The sequence below is a fragment of the Rasamsonia byssochlamydoides genome (genome assembly GCF_041956645.1).
Source record: "Rasamsonia byssochlamydoides strain NRRL 3658 unplaced genomic scaffold VTN77scaffold_67, whole genome shotgun sequence".
Taxonomy (NCBI): Eukaryota; Fungi; Ascomycota; class Eurotiomycetes; order Eurotiales; family Trichocomaceae; genus Rasamsonia; species Rasamsonia byssochlamydoides.
The window spans coordinates 98,584-115,567 of NW_027192450.1; the positions used below are offsets into that span (position 1 = coordinate 98,584).

Genomic DNA, 16,984 nt, shown 5'->3' on the forward strand with positions numbered 1-16,984 from the left:
AGCCATGATAATAAACAGGGAAGCTCACCTGCCAAAGGCCCTGTACTTCACCGGTGACCATTGGTGCTTCTCAGGACTTGAAGAGGGTACGGAGTTCAATTTAGGAGCATCTGGATGCCTTAAGTTCCTTGGTCCTGTGTCTGGCTCATGAGGTTTCTTGATGAAATGGGCGGTGCCTAGTGCGACAGCCGAAACCATGCAGTGGCTCCGAGAACATGTTCTAAAGAGTGGACGAAGACCATGCCATTGGGAACAAGTTCTCGATGAGGAGTGGGACACCGAGCCAATCCAGATACATGTCATATCCTAACATTTAAAGTCGGTCTGCGCGAACTCTACCAACTATTCTCAATTACTCAATCACCTTACATCTACCAAAACAAAATATAGTTATATTAGCCATCAACCACCTGGAATCCTTTATTTTCGTTATTTCAGAGCAGAGCGCACAGCGCAATGCTGGGTAACTCGTAATTCATAATTGGCTTGGTGTGGTGCTGTATACAGCACGTGAACAGTCACACCTAACCCCTTGCATTTCTAGTACACTGTGTTAAGCGCTACCATCATTAGAAGCAGAGTAAATTCTAGAAACTATAGTAGCTGCATCTGAGAATTATCATTCCTCGGGTTGCACCATCAGTTTTCTGGTAATAGTGGTTTATGTGACTCTCGATATCGGGGTCAACTCAGCAGATCACTCATGGTCGCATGTATGTGCTTACTGACTTGCTTGCTACAAAACATTGGTTTGCATTGAGCCTAATTTTCCAACCTGCTTGAAATGTCTCTCATATCAGATCCACGCGCGTTATCGCTTCTTATCTTGCTATGCCTCCAGCACCCGCCACTGTTGAGCCCAATACATGGGTTTTAGTGCTGAGGACAGGAGATGTGGCCACATCGATAATCGATTTGAGGCAGATTGATCCCATGGGTTGTACTGTGACAGTGTGTAGTGAGGGTCCGTGTGTGCTTGATAATGGTGAGCTCGAAGGTGTGGCAAAGAGCTGGCCCCTTGATGTGCGAGAGGGTAGTGTTGTTGGAGATTGGCTGGATAAACTAGTTAGATCTGGGTCGACAAGGTATCAGCTCATAGATGGAAATGGTTAGTGATTCTCTCAGTAATACATAGAAGCATTGACTGATCCAACAACAGGCAGTCGCTGGTGGATTGACTGCATCTTACATGAGCTGCGCGGTTTCTTTTCCTCCCATGAGCAGATAAACGATGCAAAAACATGGCTTCGACTAGCTTGGTGCGAAAATGGCATTCTTTTTCATCATGGAGATTCTCAGGGGCTTCTGAGGGGAAGGTGGCTGGAGATGGAGTGATCTTAAGGTCATTCTAACGTAGGCTTCGACGGTACTCAGCCAGTGATGGTGCCGAAAGAGAGCGAAATACGACATCCACAGAAAAGAAATACAAGCAAATGGCAATGAGTGGCAATGAGTGGCGCATCATCTTAATTAAAGCAAACCATATTAGTGACAACTCCTGCTAGTACTTGCTACAATATCACAATCCACTGGCAATACAAAACACCTCAAATTCCTTACTAGGCGACAGCCTTCCATTTAGCAAGGCAACCCCCGTGTAAAATAAACGGAAAATGACCCAAATAGACCCGGCTAATGTCAGAATTAAGCTGGGAAAGACCTTTTGCGCTTTGAACTCCACGTCGAAGGCGACGGGACAGTAAACTTCAGCTTAGTCGACCAGTGCATTTGCAAAGATCTTAAGTCTCTGCCTGGGAAATACTTCCTGAATTCCGTCTCAACTTCCTCCTACGTAAGCCTCTGCCCTACCAGTTTCCTTAAGAGATCATCTTCCACTTTTAAGTACACCTGGGCTCTGTGAGACAAAGGTCTACTCGTCACTAAATCACGAGTTGGTTGCGACCTTGCCTTGGCTCTGGCTCTGGCTCTCATTCGAGGACCTCTAGGTGCATTGATATTACATTTAGAGGAATGAGTCTTGGTGAGCTTCTGTTGCTGCTCCCAGAGCAGCAAGACTTTCCCTGTTAAAGGGCTTCCGACCTTTGCGGATTTTCGAACAGGGCTCTCAGTAAACTCCATACAGTATACTGGTAATCCAACATCTGCAGCCCATCCAGACATCATGGAGAACAGTTTTTGATGTGTGGGCTTTTGGTCCTGTACCATCCTGCCAATCCCCTGGCACTTTTCAGTATCAAGATGTTTGCAGTGGCAACCATTAATAAAGTGGTCATTGCGATTTCCTGTCCGAGTGCATCTAGAATGGTCCTCTTTGCAATTCTGATCTGTCTCCCTGAGACCTATATCTCCTAGATTGCTATAATCACAGTGGATAGCAAGGTTGCTACCAGAATTCCTTGGGTGGTCGCCACTATCGCAAAGGATACTATGTCCAACTGATAGTGAACAGCCTATATCTCGTCCCGAGTCAGTCAAAATAACATTGGGCATGTTTGATAATTTTAGGTTACTTGAATCGACAACTTCCGCAAGAGGTGCTTGTTCTTCCAAGGCTGCTTCTTTCATTTGCAAAGTGTCTTCGTCCCATAATTGAAATAGTATATCAGGGTATGGAAGTGATTCTGGAGAGGAAAATTCATAATTAGCTTTACTAATGCTGTTGAGAACTGAAGTTACTAGAGCTTATTAGAAGCAAATCCAGAGCCAAGAGAATAAAATTGGACGAACCTGTGCTAATGTCTCCGTAGTCAACTGTTTAATCATTCCTCTTTGATCAACGATGCCTAGCCCTAAACCCTAAGTACTTCTCAATCCGGAATTCCGGATCCTTGACCCGAATGAGGTTAATTAGCTTGACCGCCGCGGCGCCGCCGTCACGCGTTCATCACTTTCCACCCCGCGTCGTCGCGTCACTGCGCGCGGACCAGCCTCCTCTTTTGTCCTCGCTCGCCCCAACCCCAGCCCCCCATCCTCTCACCTCCCTCGCCTTTTACGTGCCTGACGTCCTGTACTTGTCTTCAGTTCAGTCAATGCTGCTTATCGATACGGGATCAATTGTGGAAACGCCTATCTGAACCAAAACCTGCCACCTTACTGGTCCGTCGCTATGGCCTCATCCACCTCCTCCATCCAACCTGCGCCCCATAACCCGCTTTCGAAGAAGCGGCGCTTTCAACCCCCGATCACAAATTTCTTTGCTTCTGCAGGGTCTGTTGCGTCAGACGGCGATGACCAGCAGAATGCAGGTCTCTCTTACACTAATTACTCCTCGCCTACCCATACCCCGACTCCCGTTCTGCCGGCCAAGGTCCAGGCCTCGCTCCTGACGGTCGGCATGCGAATCCGAAAGTCTGTTCCGGAAGGCTACAAGACTGAGCAGAAGAAACTGACTGAATACACCGTCTCGAATGCTGTCAACTCAGAAACCCCAGGCGCAGTATACACTCAAACTCGGACGTGCTATGCCGAACTCGAACCCTTCTGCGGCATACACAAGATCGGCAACTTCGCGGTCCAGACATTTCCTCGCCCTGCAGAAGAATATCGAGACAGACGCATGCAAATGTCACATGACAGCGATATGTCTTCAGTGCCATCAAGCACTCAAGAGTCCCATGCGTCGTCGGTCTTTTCTGCCAACTCTAATAAACGCTCCTACGACTCCGATGTCGAAGATGTCGACGAGAATGGAGATAATAGATTGACAACAGAGATTCATTCGTCAGCCTTCTGTCGAGGATCTCTTACAGCAGGAGGGATCTGGCAAGACCCGCTTCGTTTGAATCCTGTCACAGAAACCTCGCCAACTGCGCCTTCGAGGTCGCAGCGGACCATCCTGTCACCCAAACTCGGACAACAGAGACGACAGTTCTCCTCCTTCCAGAGCCATTTGAAGAGGTCCCCTGGACAAGAGAACAAGGATCCTGTTTCAGTCAGGAATGACGTTGACATGGACGACTTTGAGGAAGCTTCTTTTCTACGACGGCGAGAGGAGGTCGACGCAGACTACACGTGGGATGGTGGGGTTGAGGTGGAGATGGCAGGCTGATAGCCTATCCGCGATCACGGTTGTCATCCTTTTCGACTATCACATCTTTTTTACTCTATTCTCGCAGCGCTTTTAGCTGCGTTCTTCACTATCTATATTCTATTCTATTTTTTCTCGGGAAATCGGTTCGGTTATATTATGAGCATTCGGTCTGGCGATGGATGGATTTGATTCATGGGATGGTTAAGTTAAGCACAAGGATGTGATTCGGGAATAGTTCACAGGACTAGCTAGCCTAGGCTTTACTTTGCTTACAACAACCACTGCTGGCCAGTGAGAAAGGGGTTGATTAATATTGTGGGCGTGGCATGGCGTTGATCCTTACCCTTATCTTTTTTTTTATTAATTTTCTTTCTCTGTATCTGTCTTTTATTTTTCTACCAAAGAAATATAATATGATAATATAATATAATACCCGTCTTGTATGTCTGCACCGTATGTATGTAGGTGTGTACCTGTGAACGTATTTGATATACGTATGCGTTTCTCTTTCCCTCCTTCCGCTCCCTTCGTTTTCCCCTCTTTTATCCTTCAGAATAATCCTTCAGAATGAAAGTTGATATCACCATTAGAAACACAGAATGAAAATTTACCATTAGAGAAAAGAGAGGGACCCTTTTCTTTTCTTTTCTTTTCTTATTTTTTTTAAAAAACTTTAATCGCTACTCTATTTCCTTTGTTCTAGGCCAAGTGACATAAAAGTAACATTACAGTATGTACATACATGTTATTCCAACACAGAACCAGAACCAGAGCCAACTTCATTCGTGAAAAATGAAATGAGGGCAAGAATGGAGAAACAAAAAAGTTTTTTTTTAATGATATTGTCTGATATAATGTATTAGTTTGTTTCGTCTTTTGGTTTCTACACAAGACTTTATTTGTTTATTACAACTCATCCTTCCTAGAAGAAGAAGAAGCGGAAGAAGAAAAGGAGGAAGAAGTAGTGGACTTAGTCTTGGCCTTCTCCGTAGAAGTAGATGATGTCTTCTTTTCGCTCTTTTGAGTTACCTTCTTCTGTCCATCACCTTCTTTCTTCGATGACGAATTGGCCGTTTCAAAGAACTTGGCCATCTTCTCGTAGACCCGGCCCACGGCACGCTCCAGCTCGCGCAGGCGGCTGTCCATATCGGCCACTGTCAAGGCCGGGTCGTCGGAGTCGGTCAGCTGGTCCTGCAACGCGCGCTGGGTCTCGAACCATGTGTTGACCGATTCGTAGACCCGCTTGAGAGAGGCGAGGTCTGCTGGGGTATAGATGGAGTAGGTTGGGGTGGCCGGTTTGGAGGGGAGAGAGGTCGTGCTGGTGGTGGTAGTAGTTGATGTCGTGGTAGAGTCTGAGGTTGAGTAAGGGTCTTCCTCAAGATCGGCGAGCGCGTCAGTCGACGATTCCGCGGGAGAAGAGGTTGTGGTGCTAGTCTCGCTGCTCGACTCCGTAGTCGTCGAAGACTGGCTGGCCGCAGATAACAAGGATGAGAAGGCCTCCTCATCGCTCTTAATCTGCTGCTCCACGACGTTTGCGATATCTTTGGCTTCTTTGAGCTTCTCTTCCAGAAGCGTTATCTTGGACCCCCGTAGAGAATTCTCCTTCTTCCTTCTCACGGCCGGTTCAACAATTTCCTTCAGAGATGCCAGCTTCTCTTGGAAATCTTTGGTCTTAGCATCCACGCCGTCTCCATAGAGCCATTCACTCGCGGCTTCTAGCCTCTCCTTCAGGACCGCAACCTGGTCCTTCTTGAGGGCTCTGAGGAACTCCTCATCCTCCACCAAGTCCCGGCCGCGGTAGATGTATGCTTCCAGTTCGTTGAGCGCTTCTTCCCGCAAAATACGCTCACGGTCCGAGGCATCAAAGGCAGCCAGACGGTCTTGAATCCGGCTGAGCTCGGAAGGCGATAGGGCTGGTGTTCCCAGTGGAGTCGAGCTGATGCTAATAGAGATAGTTTCCAATTTTGTTTTCGGCTCCGCTTTCTTCGTCTCCTTCGCGCTGCTGGTAGAAGATGTCTCTGTCGACGACGAGGTCGAAGTCGACGATGGCTCTTCCTGCAAAGTAATGGATTCGGTCGGTTCTTCATCCTCTGCTTTCAGGACCTTTTGGTCATCCTTTTTCGATCCCAGACCAAAGAAACCTTTGACATCATCCACGATACTGCCCTTAGCCTCGTCAACCTCACAACTGGCAACACCACTGAGGACCTCCGGCAACCCATCAACGGGACTAAGCCGGATAGAAAATTTGGTTGTGATATTTGCGGGCGTGCATCCAAATTTGTCTTTCAATTTGGCCACAGACGCCGTCAGATTTTGGGTCTCAACGCGAAGAACTGGTGCGTCGACCAACTCATCACCCTTGGGGATCTGCTGATAGAAACTGAACTCAAAGTCATCCAGATTCTTCACAGTCACCTGCTTCTCCGCGCCAATCTGAGAGGTAGGGGTGAAGAGCTTTTGCTGTCTTTCTTTGCTATCCGATGTCCACTTCACCTTGATTGCGTAGTTGGCCGCATCAGCTGCTCGGATGTCCTTAACTCTAAAACTGGGGCTGAGAGCAGCGCCTTTGAAAGCTGCTCCAAAAACGGCTGCTTCATCGGAGTTGACACTAGTTCTGAGCTTGCTAGACCCTCCACAAACCTCCTCCAGTTTCTTTTGTACGAAAGGGGTTCTGATAGCTCCGCCGTGCAGAATCACGGACTCGAGATCGGCCAGGTTCAATCCCGCTGCGGCCAATGCGTCTTCCAACGGCTGCTGAACACGACCGGCATGCTCCTGAGCTAGCTTCTCGAATTCTGCGCGAGTGATCTTGTACTTGAAGTTCACATCGTCCTCGAAAAGACCTTCAAATGTGCTTCCCGTTTCCGAATTCGCGCTCAGGATTTGTCGGACCCTCTCGGCCTCCTTCCATAGTTTTGCCATGGTCTTCCCATGCGACTTGATGTCGGCCGCGGTGGTGCCCTCCTTTAATTTCTTCTCCTGGAGGAACTTGGCAACCATGTCGTCAACAATGAGCTGATTCAGGGCGTCTCCGCCGAGAGTCCTGTCCCAGCCAGTGCCCAGAACCTGAACTTCCTGAATGGTCTTGTTGAATCGTCCGACATCCTTGACGGTCCGGCTCTGGAACCGCAGGACCGTAGCTGTCGTCGATCCTGCTCCCATGTCGTAGACGAGGTGATACTCTGGCTTCTGGCCTTCCGAGACGCTGGGGAATGTCCGGCTAGTAGCGTAATTCAATCCCACAGCTAAACCATCGCTGATTAAAGCCTCAACATTCAAGCCCGCCAACTCCGCTGCCAATTCGACACTACGTTTCTCTTCCGCAGTGTAGTACGAGGGGTAAGTAATGACCGCATCTCGAATCGTTGACCCCTTGCCAGCGAAGGCCTCCGCGTTTGCCTTTATCTGTTTCAGCTGCATGGCGAGGAGTTCTTCAACCAGGAACGCATCCTTCCCCTCTGCTTCACCCAGTTTCCGGCTCCGTAGCCCGACAGTGTCTCGTTCACCAGGTGCGCGTTCAAGCTGTATAGCGGGATACCGGCTCCTGTACAGCTTGACCATCTCCTCTTCTCCTCCATTGAAGGGAATACCTAGCAGGACCTTGAGATTCGCATACACATCGTCTGGGTACCTTGCAGCGAGGGCCAAGGCGTCACCGCCGTAGAATCGTTCCGGAAAGGGGGCATTGCTCTCTCGAGCAGGCTTAAATGCCACAGCAGCAGACTCCTTGCGTTTTGAATCTTTCGTGAGGACAATCTCGAGTGGAATACCGGGTTTCACTAGTGCGGCCTTCAGATACTCAGTACCCAGGTCGATGCCTAGAACGGCAGAGCCGGCTGCGGAGGCAGGTGCGGGAAAGCAGAGGAGGAAGAGAAGGAATGGTATGAGAAAGAGGGTGAGAAACGGGGAAGACGTCAGCCATGAGGACTGTTTTCGCCGGCCGTGCGGAGCCATCGTGTGTGTAGCGTTCTGTTGCAAAATATATTATCAGTACGGCTCCTGGCTCCACTAAAATTTGGCAGCATTACCTCACGGCAGTTCTCGCAGGGATGACAGGAGAAAAAGCAACCCACTAGGTCAGAGCTGCGAGGTCGTTGAGCCAAGACGGTCAATCTGCCGTCCAAGGCCACGGCAACCGCTTCGAATGCGGTGAGAGGCGGGATTAAATGGGGCTCAACTAGCAACGATAAAAGACGGCGTGAGATGCGAAAGGGAAAGGAAACAACGAATTCTATAGAATATAAGCCATCCGGCGCCAGAGATCATCAAACTGGCCACGTGGAAGCGAACGACCGCTGATGGCACGCCAAATTACTGTCTGGGCGGGAAGAAGGCGCCTTATCGGGAGAGGACACTTTGGCATCAGCATTCTGCGATCGTCCTCCGCCCGGCGGAGTGATGCAAACAGCCCTATCTCGGTATGTTTGCAGAACGCGGATAAGCTTATCAGGTTTGTCCTGTTTGCGCCCGCCCATCAACAGTCAAACACTACTATTGCTTCATTTGCTCGAATTGATCACTCGCTACTCCAATTCATTTTACTCATTCACTTTGTCTCATTGTATACATACTAAGCTCAGCGGATTTATGAAGCACCATATAACCACACAGACAAGAACAAGTCTTGATGTGCCTGTGAACAACTCCAGGCTGAAATTCATTGAATTCGTGACGCTTTCATCGACGAACCGGATCGGAGCGACTACTTCCCATGAGCTATCAATGTACCAGCGTCTTGAGTCCCGAAATCGAAGGCTAAGGCTGCGGGGCGGCGCAAGGACTCAGTAGAAGCAGTGCTGAATGCGAGCATCTATTCTCTTTACGCTTTGTGAGTGTTGGCTGCCAAACTTGGCCTGTTCGGGGATACGTCATTGCACAATGTTCCCGGCTACGTACCAAGGTGCATGTCATTGATTAATTAGTTTTGTCATGATTCTATATATCTGCAACAGAATCGGTCATATCAACGTACTCAGTCGTCATAGAAGTCAGAGTCACTTATCCATCCCTTCTCATAGGATTCGCGAATCTCTGCCAAACCGTTGGTCAATGTCTCTCTTTCATCCACTCCAACTGTCCTTCCAGCGATTGTCTGCAGATCTTTCAGTTTATCCCCGATTCGCGTAGTAGTTGAAAGAGCCGCGTGGATTTCAACCCCAGTCTCCGCATTCGAACAGGGGAGTAAATCGCGCGGGTAGCTGTCGAGTATTGGGAACCGTAAGGTCGTATAATACCTATGACGGGAACAATCAGCTTTAGTCTCTCTTCAAATGATAAACAGGATATCAAGCAACTTTGCCTGAAGATTAAGAGCTAACGCAATGCCGAGGATTACATACCTTTCAACCATCGGTTCCGAATCATAGAGGCGCTTTCTACGGAGAAGTCCCAGATCCTCCGCAGGAGGCTGTTCATCATCCGGCTTTCGACCACGCAGGATCTGAATTTGGCTAAATACAGTCAAGTCTTTTGGAGCCACATCGTCATAAGTAAGATTTATATCGAAGTCAGTTTTCGCTTCCGTCTCTGTTTTCGGCTTGTCCACCTTTGCCGTGGCCCATGGTGCACGCTTTTCTGGAGCCTGAGACTGCTCAGTGACGATGGTAGAGTGAAGTTCAAAGATCTTCTGAGTCCCCCCACTTTGGCCTGCTAACGAAGCCTCGAAGTCACGATATGGCCGAAGACGAGTTGGTAAGGTTACAGTCTCAACCGCAGATGCAATCAAAGCTGAGGTGTACCATTCGGATCCAACATCAATAGACAGATAATTCGGAAGATGCCGTGGAAGGTCAACTATGGGACAATATAGTGTCGACTGTGGGGATACCGAATAAAGAGTCCTTGCAGAATTAGAAGTCTTGAGAATTTTCTTGTGCTGTGTGACACCTTAGCCGCTATATCTTGTCTGAAATGTCGCCTCACCACTTACCCGCTGCAGTCTCGCCCCATCTTCAATAGCCCATACCCATATACCAGTCTTGCTATATTCGTCCCTTAGCCTGTCAACATATCTAGCGGCAAAGCCACCCCAAGCATCATCTGATCCGGTGAAAATTTGGAGTGCACGGAGTTGGTCACATTCCTCAGCGAATGGTCTAACGTCTCGATCCAACAAGTCATGCTCCTTGTCCAGATCTCTGAACAACTCTTCCCCGATAAACCAATCTTCAAATGGCATCAAAGAAGAATTGAGCTCGTATTCATTAAGCTGGATTATTGAACGTGGGTGATAGAAAACACGGTTAAAATCAGACCAGTAGCGAACTGTTTCAGCGGTGAGAGGAGGCGGGGGTAGGCCCGCATCCAGACACTTCTGATATTCATTCTGGGGTATTTCTGGCTGCTTTTGCACAACTTCATTGCCATCCCTGGTACCAAGTTCAGTTCTTGTGTCTATAAGAGGGCCGGAACCTCTGGCAGTGAAGAAGCTACGGAGTGTCACGCAATGCAGACTCACCATAATGCTTGTGGAAGACCTTCTTGCTCCTGTAACTCATATAATGCGTTGTATTTACGGAGAGTGCCAAACCCGCCTTTCAGATCATAGATTATTGTCCTCGGTGTAAACGTTTCTGTTCCATCCACTCCAATCCCGGGACGAAAGTGGACATCATGATCTATTGGGGATTCTTCTTCCTCGTTATATGTAAAGTATGATTCCTATCGAAAAGTTAGATCACAACTTTCTTCATGTAGCTGACATGTTGATGACCACCTGAAGATTCCAGAAATGGGTGGCAAGATAGTTGCTTCGCTGTCCAAGCTGCAGGGTAATTATTTCATGCATTTTCGATGAGATGCACCTAATTAATGGAGTTCGCAGATGACCCTATATCATGATCTGTTTGAATCGATAGTACGGTTTTGTGGATTTAGGTGTGTCCGATTTGATGCCCGATTTTCAAGTGGGGTGTATGTATGTATGTATGTATGTACGTATGCACAAGTCCGCACAAATAATTTGTTCAACCCTGAGTGTAAGATTTGATATGACAAAATTGGAAGTCGAACTTAGTACAGCATAGATAGTTTGAGTGATGATACCGAAGTCGGACTGTGGGCGCAGATGACCATACCCAATCCACCTTTGACCTTTTTTAGAACAGAACATGTGATGTCACATGATATGTGGTCTGCGGGACCCTTGTTGACGCGCTTTGCCGAATCGGGGTCGGGCAGCGTGGTTGCTCAGGGCAACGGCAAACAGCGCGCTAAGAGATAAACATCGCCAACCTAACAACTCTAGGCCAGCTCGGACACTCGGCGAAACTTTCAACATTTGGTTATATTATTATTGTTATTCCACCAGCAAACGTCAACCGACCGCTGAAGAACATACGACCACCGATAACCATCAACCGGAGAGATTCTTGCGTCGATTCGCTTTTGTCATGACTGGCTCGCGAAGCATCTGAACCCATCTGCCAAGAACAGAACAACACTAGCCATGGAATCCCCAACCGTCAAGCCGCTGTCACCCTCCAAGACGCCTCTCCTCCCTGCTTCGCCCGAACGCATGAACCAGCAAAAGCCGAGCTCACCGTCAATGCCTGCTGATCTTTTGCAAAAGCAGTCAGATGTGCAGGCTAAGATCGCTTTCATCAACGGCTTGTCGCAGGCGGGCAGCCCAGCGCCAACGCAACAACCTTCTACTTCTACTTCTGCTGCTTCTTCTTCTTCAAATTCTGCTGCCCTTCAACGAGCCATTCTGGGCCGCGAAGAAGCCGAATCAGCACTTGCCAGGGCTAATGCGCAACTGGCCGAAGCACAGTCCAGAGAAAGACGAATAAGCGAAAGACTGGAGTCTTTGCTTGAGGAACTCCAAGCTACGAAAGAGCGCCAGGCTCACGAGCGATCGCTTTTTGAGAAGGAAGTGAGGAAAGCGCGAAAGGAAGCCTTCCGCGCAAGTTCCACCCTGGTTAAGATTCAGGAAGAATTGAAGATTTCTAAGCGGGAGGTCAAGGCTCTGAAGGAGGAAGTCCAGTCAGAAAGAGAGGCAAAGGAGAAGGCCAAGCAGGAAGCATTTGAACGCGCCTACGCACTTGCTGGGCTCACCGAGGAGCTTCAGTCGCTGAAGGATCAGCTGCAATCTTTGCAAGCGGATAAGCAAGCGGATGATCGCTCTGATGCCCTCGAGGCTCGCGCGAAGGAGATGCATGAGGACAGCGCCGGGAAATTGCCGATCGAACGGGGTGACAATGCCACGACGACTCCTACACCACGAAGGCCAAAGAGAAGTGCCGATGAGTCTGAGCTTGTGGAAGGATCGGGTTCTGGAGTGGATTCTGGCGCTCGCGATGACGAGACGCCTTCGAAAAAGATTAGATTGTCGCGCCGTGCCTCGAACAAGGAGAACCAAGACCCCGAAACCGTGGAGTCCGAAAGAGATTTGATCGAAGACCTCAAAACTGAAATCAAGTGGGAACGACGCTTGAGGCAGAAGGCGGAAGACATGGTTCATTTTCTGAAGATGGAATGCCAGTTCAAACGATGTTCATGCCGAGTCGCCGAAAGTCAAGGGGTTCGATATGTCCACGATAAGGAATGGGACAACCTGTGCAAAGAGCAACAGCGCGAGCAGCCTGCCGTTTCGGAGAGCACGTTCACGTCCAGTCACTCCCCGCCTACGCCGAGAGAAAGAAGCGGAAACGAATTTGACAAGGGCATGAGCGCGCCGGAAGAGGAAGAGCCACTCATAACTTTCTCCCCGACGACAGGGACGTTTCGCTCCGTCCCATCTCCGCAACGCGGTATGCAGTCCCAACTCCACGAGGAGCCTTTGGTTCTTCCGGAAGCCCCAGAACCAGACGCGCCTCCGCCAAGACTCCGACATTCAGCGTCACCACAGAATGATTTGGAAGGAATCGATTTCCAAGACTTTCAAGCTCAGTCTGAGATGCAGGCGGAAGAGCCGATCCAACCTCCATCAACGATATATGACGCTCCTGCTCAAGTTGCGGTTGACAGCGCTCACGTTGGAGTCAATTCCTCGGAAGAAGCACTCATTTCGCCGACAGAGGAAGGACCTCACGTCGTGGAGCATCATAGCGTGAAGACCGTTCCACTACTCCCTGAAGACAACCAGAGCCGAAATCCCGCTGACATCATACCGGGCACTCCCCTCACTCGGGAAGAGGCACTGGCCCAGATCCGAGAGCGCAGAGGTCGAGCGCGGAGTATGATGAAGCGGTCTGCGAGCGCGAGTGAAGTCCGTTCTGGCGATCTCGGTGTGACGCCGATGAGAGGCAGCAAACGGATCCCGGGGCTGCACCACTCTGACACACGAAGCGAGCCTGATGTAGGCGATCGAAGAGACAGAGACAGAGACATCGGTGCATCCATTAGACGGTTTTAGAGAGATGACTATCTGCGTGGTATGAATCTTATGAACCTGATTCGTACCACATAGAGAGAGTTGCAAGCTAGAAGCTGGAATCGTTTTTATGAGCGTTTTTGAGTGTCTACCTACCTAGATACCCTCTTCCCGATTTTTTCATCGTTTTTCGTCCCTTGTTTTTCGTCCTTTGTTTTTCGTCCTTTGGGATGGGTCCATAAGTTTGGTTTGCAATTGCTCTTTTCTTCTTCTGTTCTGCTTTGCCTCATTTCATTTTCATTTCCATTTCAATTCATTTATTCATTTATTTTAGCCTGGCGCTGGTCTGGTCTGGTGACTATGGTCCATGGATGGATGGCGTTGGTCGTCGGTACCCCTGTACTGGGACTGGGATTTTCATTTTCATTTCATTTCCATTTCATTTTCATTACATGCCTAGACTAGCATTTAGGGTGTATATGCTTTCTTTTTTTTTCCCTTTCATTTCCTTTTTCTTTTTATTCTTTCCTATGTTTGTTCATTCTTGACGTTGATATTTGATCTTTGGTCTTGGTCTCTGCCAGCTTTTTTTTCTTTTTCTTTCGTCTGCATTGCATTGCGTTGCATGGCGTTACTGTTCAAAATTGGGGAGAGCAAGTGCGGAGTTTTTTCGTTTTTTCTTTCCTCTTTTTTTTTCGGTGTACATACATTCATACATCTATTGCATTGATGCCTCAATGAAATGAGCATATACATACACATATATCATTCACTAAGGCCCGTCGAGGACCGTACAGACCGTATAATACAGTTGTCGTCATCTTCTCAAAGCGGGTTGTGCCGTTGTAAAGTGCAAGACTATGCTGATGAACGCTGAACCCACTATAACTGAATAGGGAAATATATATAGACTACCAAGGTACCTAACCTACCGAGCAAAAATCTACGAGCACCCTGTCGACTGCCCTTCTGGTTCTGGTAGGTGAGCAGCGCCGCCTTGAGCTCGCGCGATCGGGTGAGGGGCGGGTGAGTATGGTGATCTCTGCGCCACCGTCGCGCGACTAGGGTGATTAGTACTGCATCGGCTCACCCTTCGTGGTTCAGCTCATGTGGACTAATCTCACATTTTCTATACTGTAGTTCCCCATTGGCCGTGTTGCTTGCACTTCAAAGCAACAATTATGTGCCTCTTATTTGTTCATAGGTAGTTGCATATCCACTTTGTTGCTGCCCTAAGGATATGCTGGTTATTATACTCCTAGATGCAAATGAAAATCTTTTTAAATGTGTAATTATCTACAGAATGAATACGGAGTACAGAGTAGATGATATTTGAATTAATCCGGCACAGGTGTAGCTACTTGGAACTTGTGAAATTTGGCAATTTGGAGTGAACAGAAAGCAAAAGTAAGGCCCGCTCCTGAAGATGAGACTCTCTTTGTACTCCACCAATTCATCCTCCCAGTGTGGTGGGCTCGTCGGCATGGAGGATGGTGCTTTTGGAAACTTAGAAGCCTCGGACTAAGAAGTGGCAGATAATTGGTTGAGCCAAGTGTCAATATTTATTGGCAATAAATAGGATACTGGAAGTTAGACCAGCAAGTTTATAGGAAAAGAATTAGGGATAAATTTCTTTGTGGTTTGATTGGTGACAGACTTCTTCCAAACGTTATGGGGCCAGATCTAAGTCGGTCCAAAGCGCATAGTATCAGTATCTGCACAGCCTCATCCCTTCTGGCCTTAAGAGACCCACTGGTTTTGTGGCTATCCATGAATACTGGTTAGGGTAGCATGTGGCTGGAACAGGAGGTACATATATCTGCCTGTGGACTGATGACAATACAAAATAAATGCTGGCTACTCTATCATAGATACTATGTACATCACAGTAATTACGTGCAGTAATACTCGACAGCAAGTTCTTTTTTTTTTTGAAACCAAACTACTGGTCAAGGAGTGTCCTACTGCTCTTATAGATGCCTGATGTGTTGATCAACTATAGAAAAGGTTATAAAGAATCAATTTGAGCAGGCCAGCATAACTGCCATTATACAGTATTTCACAACTTACACCAATGCATTTGGCATTCACATTCACTGGGGGGGGATGATAATACTGAAACCATGACTGCTTGCAATTACTTTCAGTCGATACTCTGTACCTTTGGATTCCCCCCTGCTGAGGAGTTCGAGATTCCAGAGAAGACAGATTACCTGGGTGGACTATTGACAACAAATTGAAAGCTCTCCTTTATTTAGCAGTTCAAGCATGGGCAAAGCATTGTTTTCATCCATTATGCAGGCCATGGCCGCAAAGGCCCAAATGGTGATCTTATTTTGAAGGGAGACTAGGAGAATCGATTAGTGCAGTAAATTACATGTTTGGATTGGTCAAACAGTATGGCGGTCTCCCTAAGCATGCTGCAGTTGATCTTCATTCGTATCTTTGGATTGCTGTTACAACTATCTTGCTACAAGGGCATTTCAGACTGTGAATACTTGCGCTGTGGAGGTGCTTGCTGCTGGGGAGGAGAGGCCTTCATGTGCTTGTCTCTGGTCCTAGAAGATCCTTTATAGCAAAGCTCGCTTGCAAGATTGCCTTACAATAGAGCTAGCAGGATGAGTCCGTCAAGTTTGAAGATCTTGTTGCCAATATGAGAAGCAAAATTCTGCCAGCAAAGAAGCAGAAGCGAATACATCCCTTAAAAATGTGAGGGACATCAATCCATCTTGGCTTCCCTGGTGCCCTCTCAACTACTGGAACTCGCAATATTGCATTATACCCCCCTTCCTCTCCTATGTGCTGTTTTCAGTGTTAACATTTCACCTAAATGGTTACTTTATGACCTGTAGTGGAATGGGGTTCTCTGAGGCAAAAACCAGCGTATATAAAATAGAGAAATAGATTTTGAAAAAGACTCTATATAATAGAAGAGAGGATAGGTATATCTTTCCTATAAGTATAACTAATTTACCTTATCTATATAATCTTTGAAATCATTAAATTGATTACTCCACTTCACTATCATACTTGCATTCAGCATATTATATGATGGATTCCTGCGGCAGCAATAAATGTATTTAATTTCTCTCTCAATCCTGGCAGAATGTGTGTCTGAGATTGTCTGATTTTCCTGAGGTCTCATCTTATTATGATAACGTATGGATATGGAATCAATATCGAATTCATATGCGTGTCTGTCAACTGTAGGCTAATGTCAAGCCCCAGCTGCGACAAACATGAATACAGAACATGACCTGAAGGTCGGAGCTGCAGGGACAGCCACCAATCTTCAGACTGTCCTAGATGAGAACATATCTATACATAACAACCAATACTGGAGGGTGATTCTGATTCCAATTCAATATTGTTTATTCTGAGAATACATATGTGCATAACCACAGCGACTATCAGATCTGATTTTGGGCCATGAGATACCGAGACAAAGCAAAGCCAATGGAAATTCTGAAAGAAGATTGTCCGAAAACAAATTCTCTGCTGAATGACATACATGAACTGGATGGTGGAAGTACACATACTTGGTACTAGCGAGGAATGCACTTTTCCTTGCTGATGATGACTGGTGTGGATAGAGATGACAGACAGCGGTAACAGGAATGCAAATAATGAGGCAGTAGCCCTTCCGAATCCTCTAGCTGACTTTCCGAGATGCGAAG

General features: G+C 47.6%; 5 protein-coding genes across 5 annotated transcripts; 3 read left to right on the forward strand and 2 right to left on the reverse strand.

Moving 5' to 3' along the window:
• Positions 1–831: 831 nt before the first annotated feature.
• VTN77DRAFT_7966 (uncharacterized protein) lies at positions 832–1,335 on the forward strand (the record flags this gene model as incomplete). Its single annotated transcript, XM_069424411.1, has 2 exons — positions 832–1,108; positions 1,160–1,335. 2 exons carry the CDS (start codon positions 832–834, stop codon positions 1,333–1,335), a joined length of 453 nt encoding a protein of 150 aa, XP_069274960.1.
• Positions 1,336–3,067: 1,732 nt separating this feature from the next.
• Positions 3,068–4,009, forward strand: VTN77DRAFT_7967 (uncharacterized protein; the record flags this gene model as incomplete). The annotated part of the gene is made up of 1 exon (XM_069424412.1): positions 3,068–4,009. The coding sequence occupies one exon, from the start codon at positions 3,068–3,070 to the stop codon at positions 4,007–4,009; it is 942 nt and encodes a 313-aa protein (XP_069274961.1).
• Positions 4,010–4,897: 888 nt separating this feature from the next.
• On the reverse strand, positions 4,898–7,948 carry VTN77DRAFT_7968 (uncharacterized protein; the record flags this gene model as incomplete). The annotated part of the gene is made up of 1 exon (XM_069424413.1): positions 4,898–7,948. One exon carries the CDS (start codon positions 7,946–7,948, stop codon positions 4,898–4,900), a length of 3,051 nt encoding a protein of 1,016 aa, XP_069274962.1.
• A 1,018-nt stretch (positions 7,949–8,966) lies between these two features.
• VTN77DRAFT_7969 (uncharacterized protein) lies at positions 8,967–10,781 on the reverse strand (the record flags this gene model as incomplete). Its single annotated transcript, XM_069424414.1, has 5 exons — positions 8,967–9,228; positions 9,334–9,869; positions 9,924–10,362; positions 10,452–10,654; positions 10,710–10,781. 5 exons carry the CDS (start codon positions 10,779–10,781, stop codon positions 8,967–8,969), a joined length of 1,512 nt encoding a protein of 503 aa, XP_069274963.1.
• A 660-nt stretch (positions 10,782–11,441) lies between these two features.
• On the forward strand, positions 11,442–13,349 carry VTN77DRAFT_7970 (uncharacterized protein; the record flags this gene model as incomplete). The annotated part of the gene is made up of 1 exon (XM_069424416.1): positions 11,442–13,349. One exon carries the CDS (start codon positions 11,442–11,444, stop codon positions 13,347–13,349), a length of 1,908 nt encoding a protein of 635 aa, XP_069274964.1.
• Positions 13,350–16,984: the final 3,635 nt, after the last annotated feature.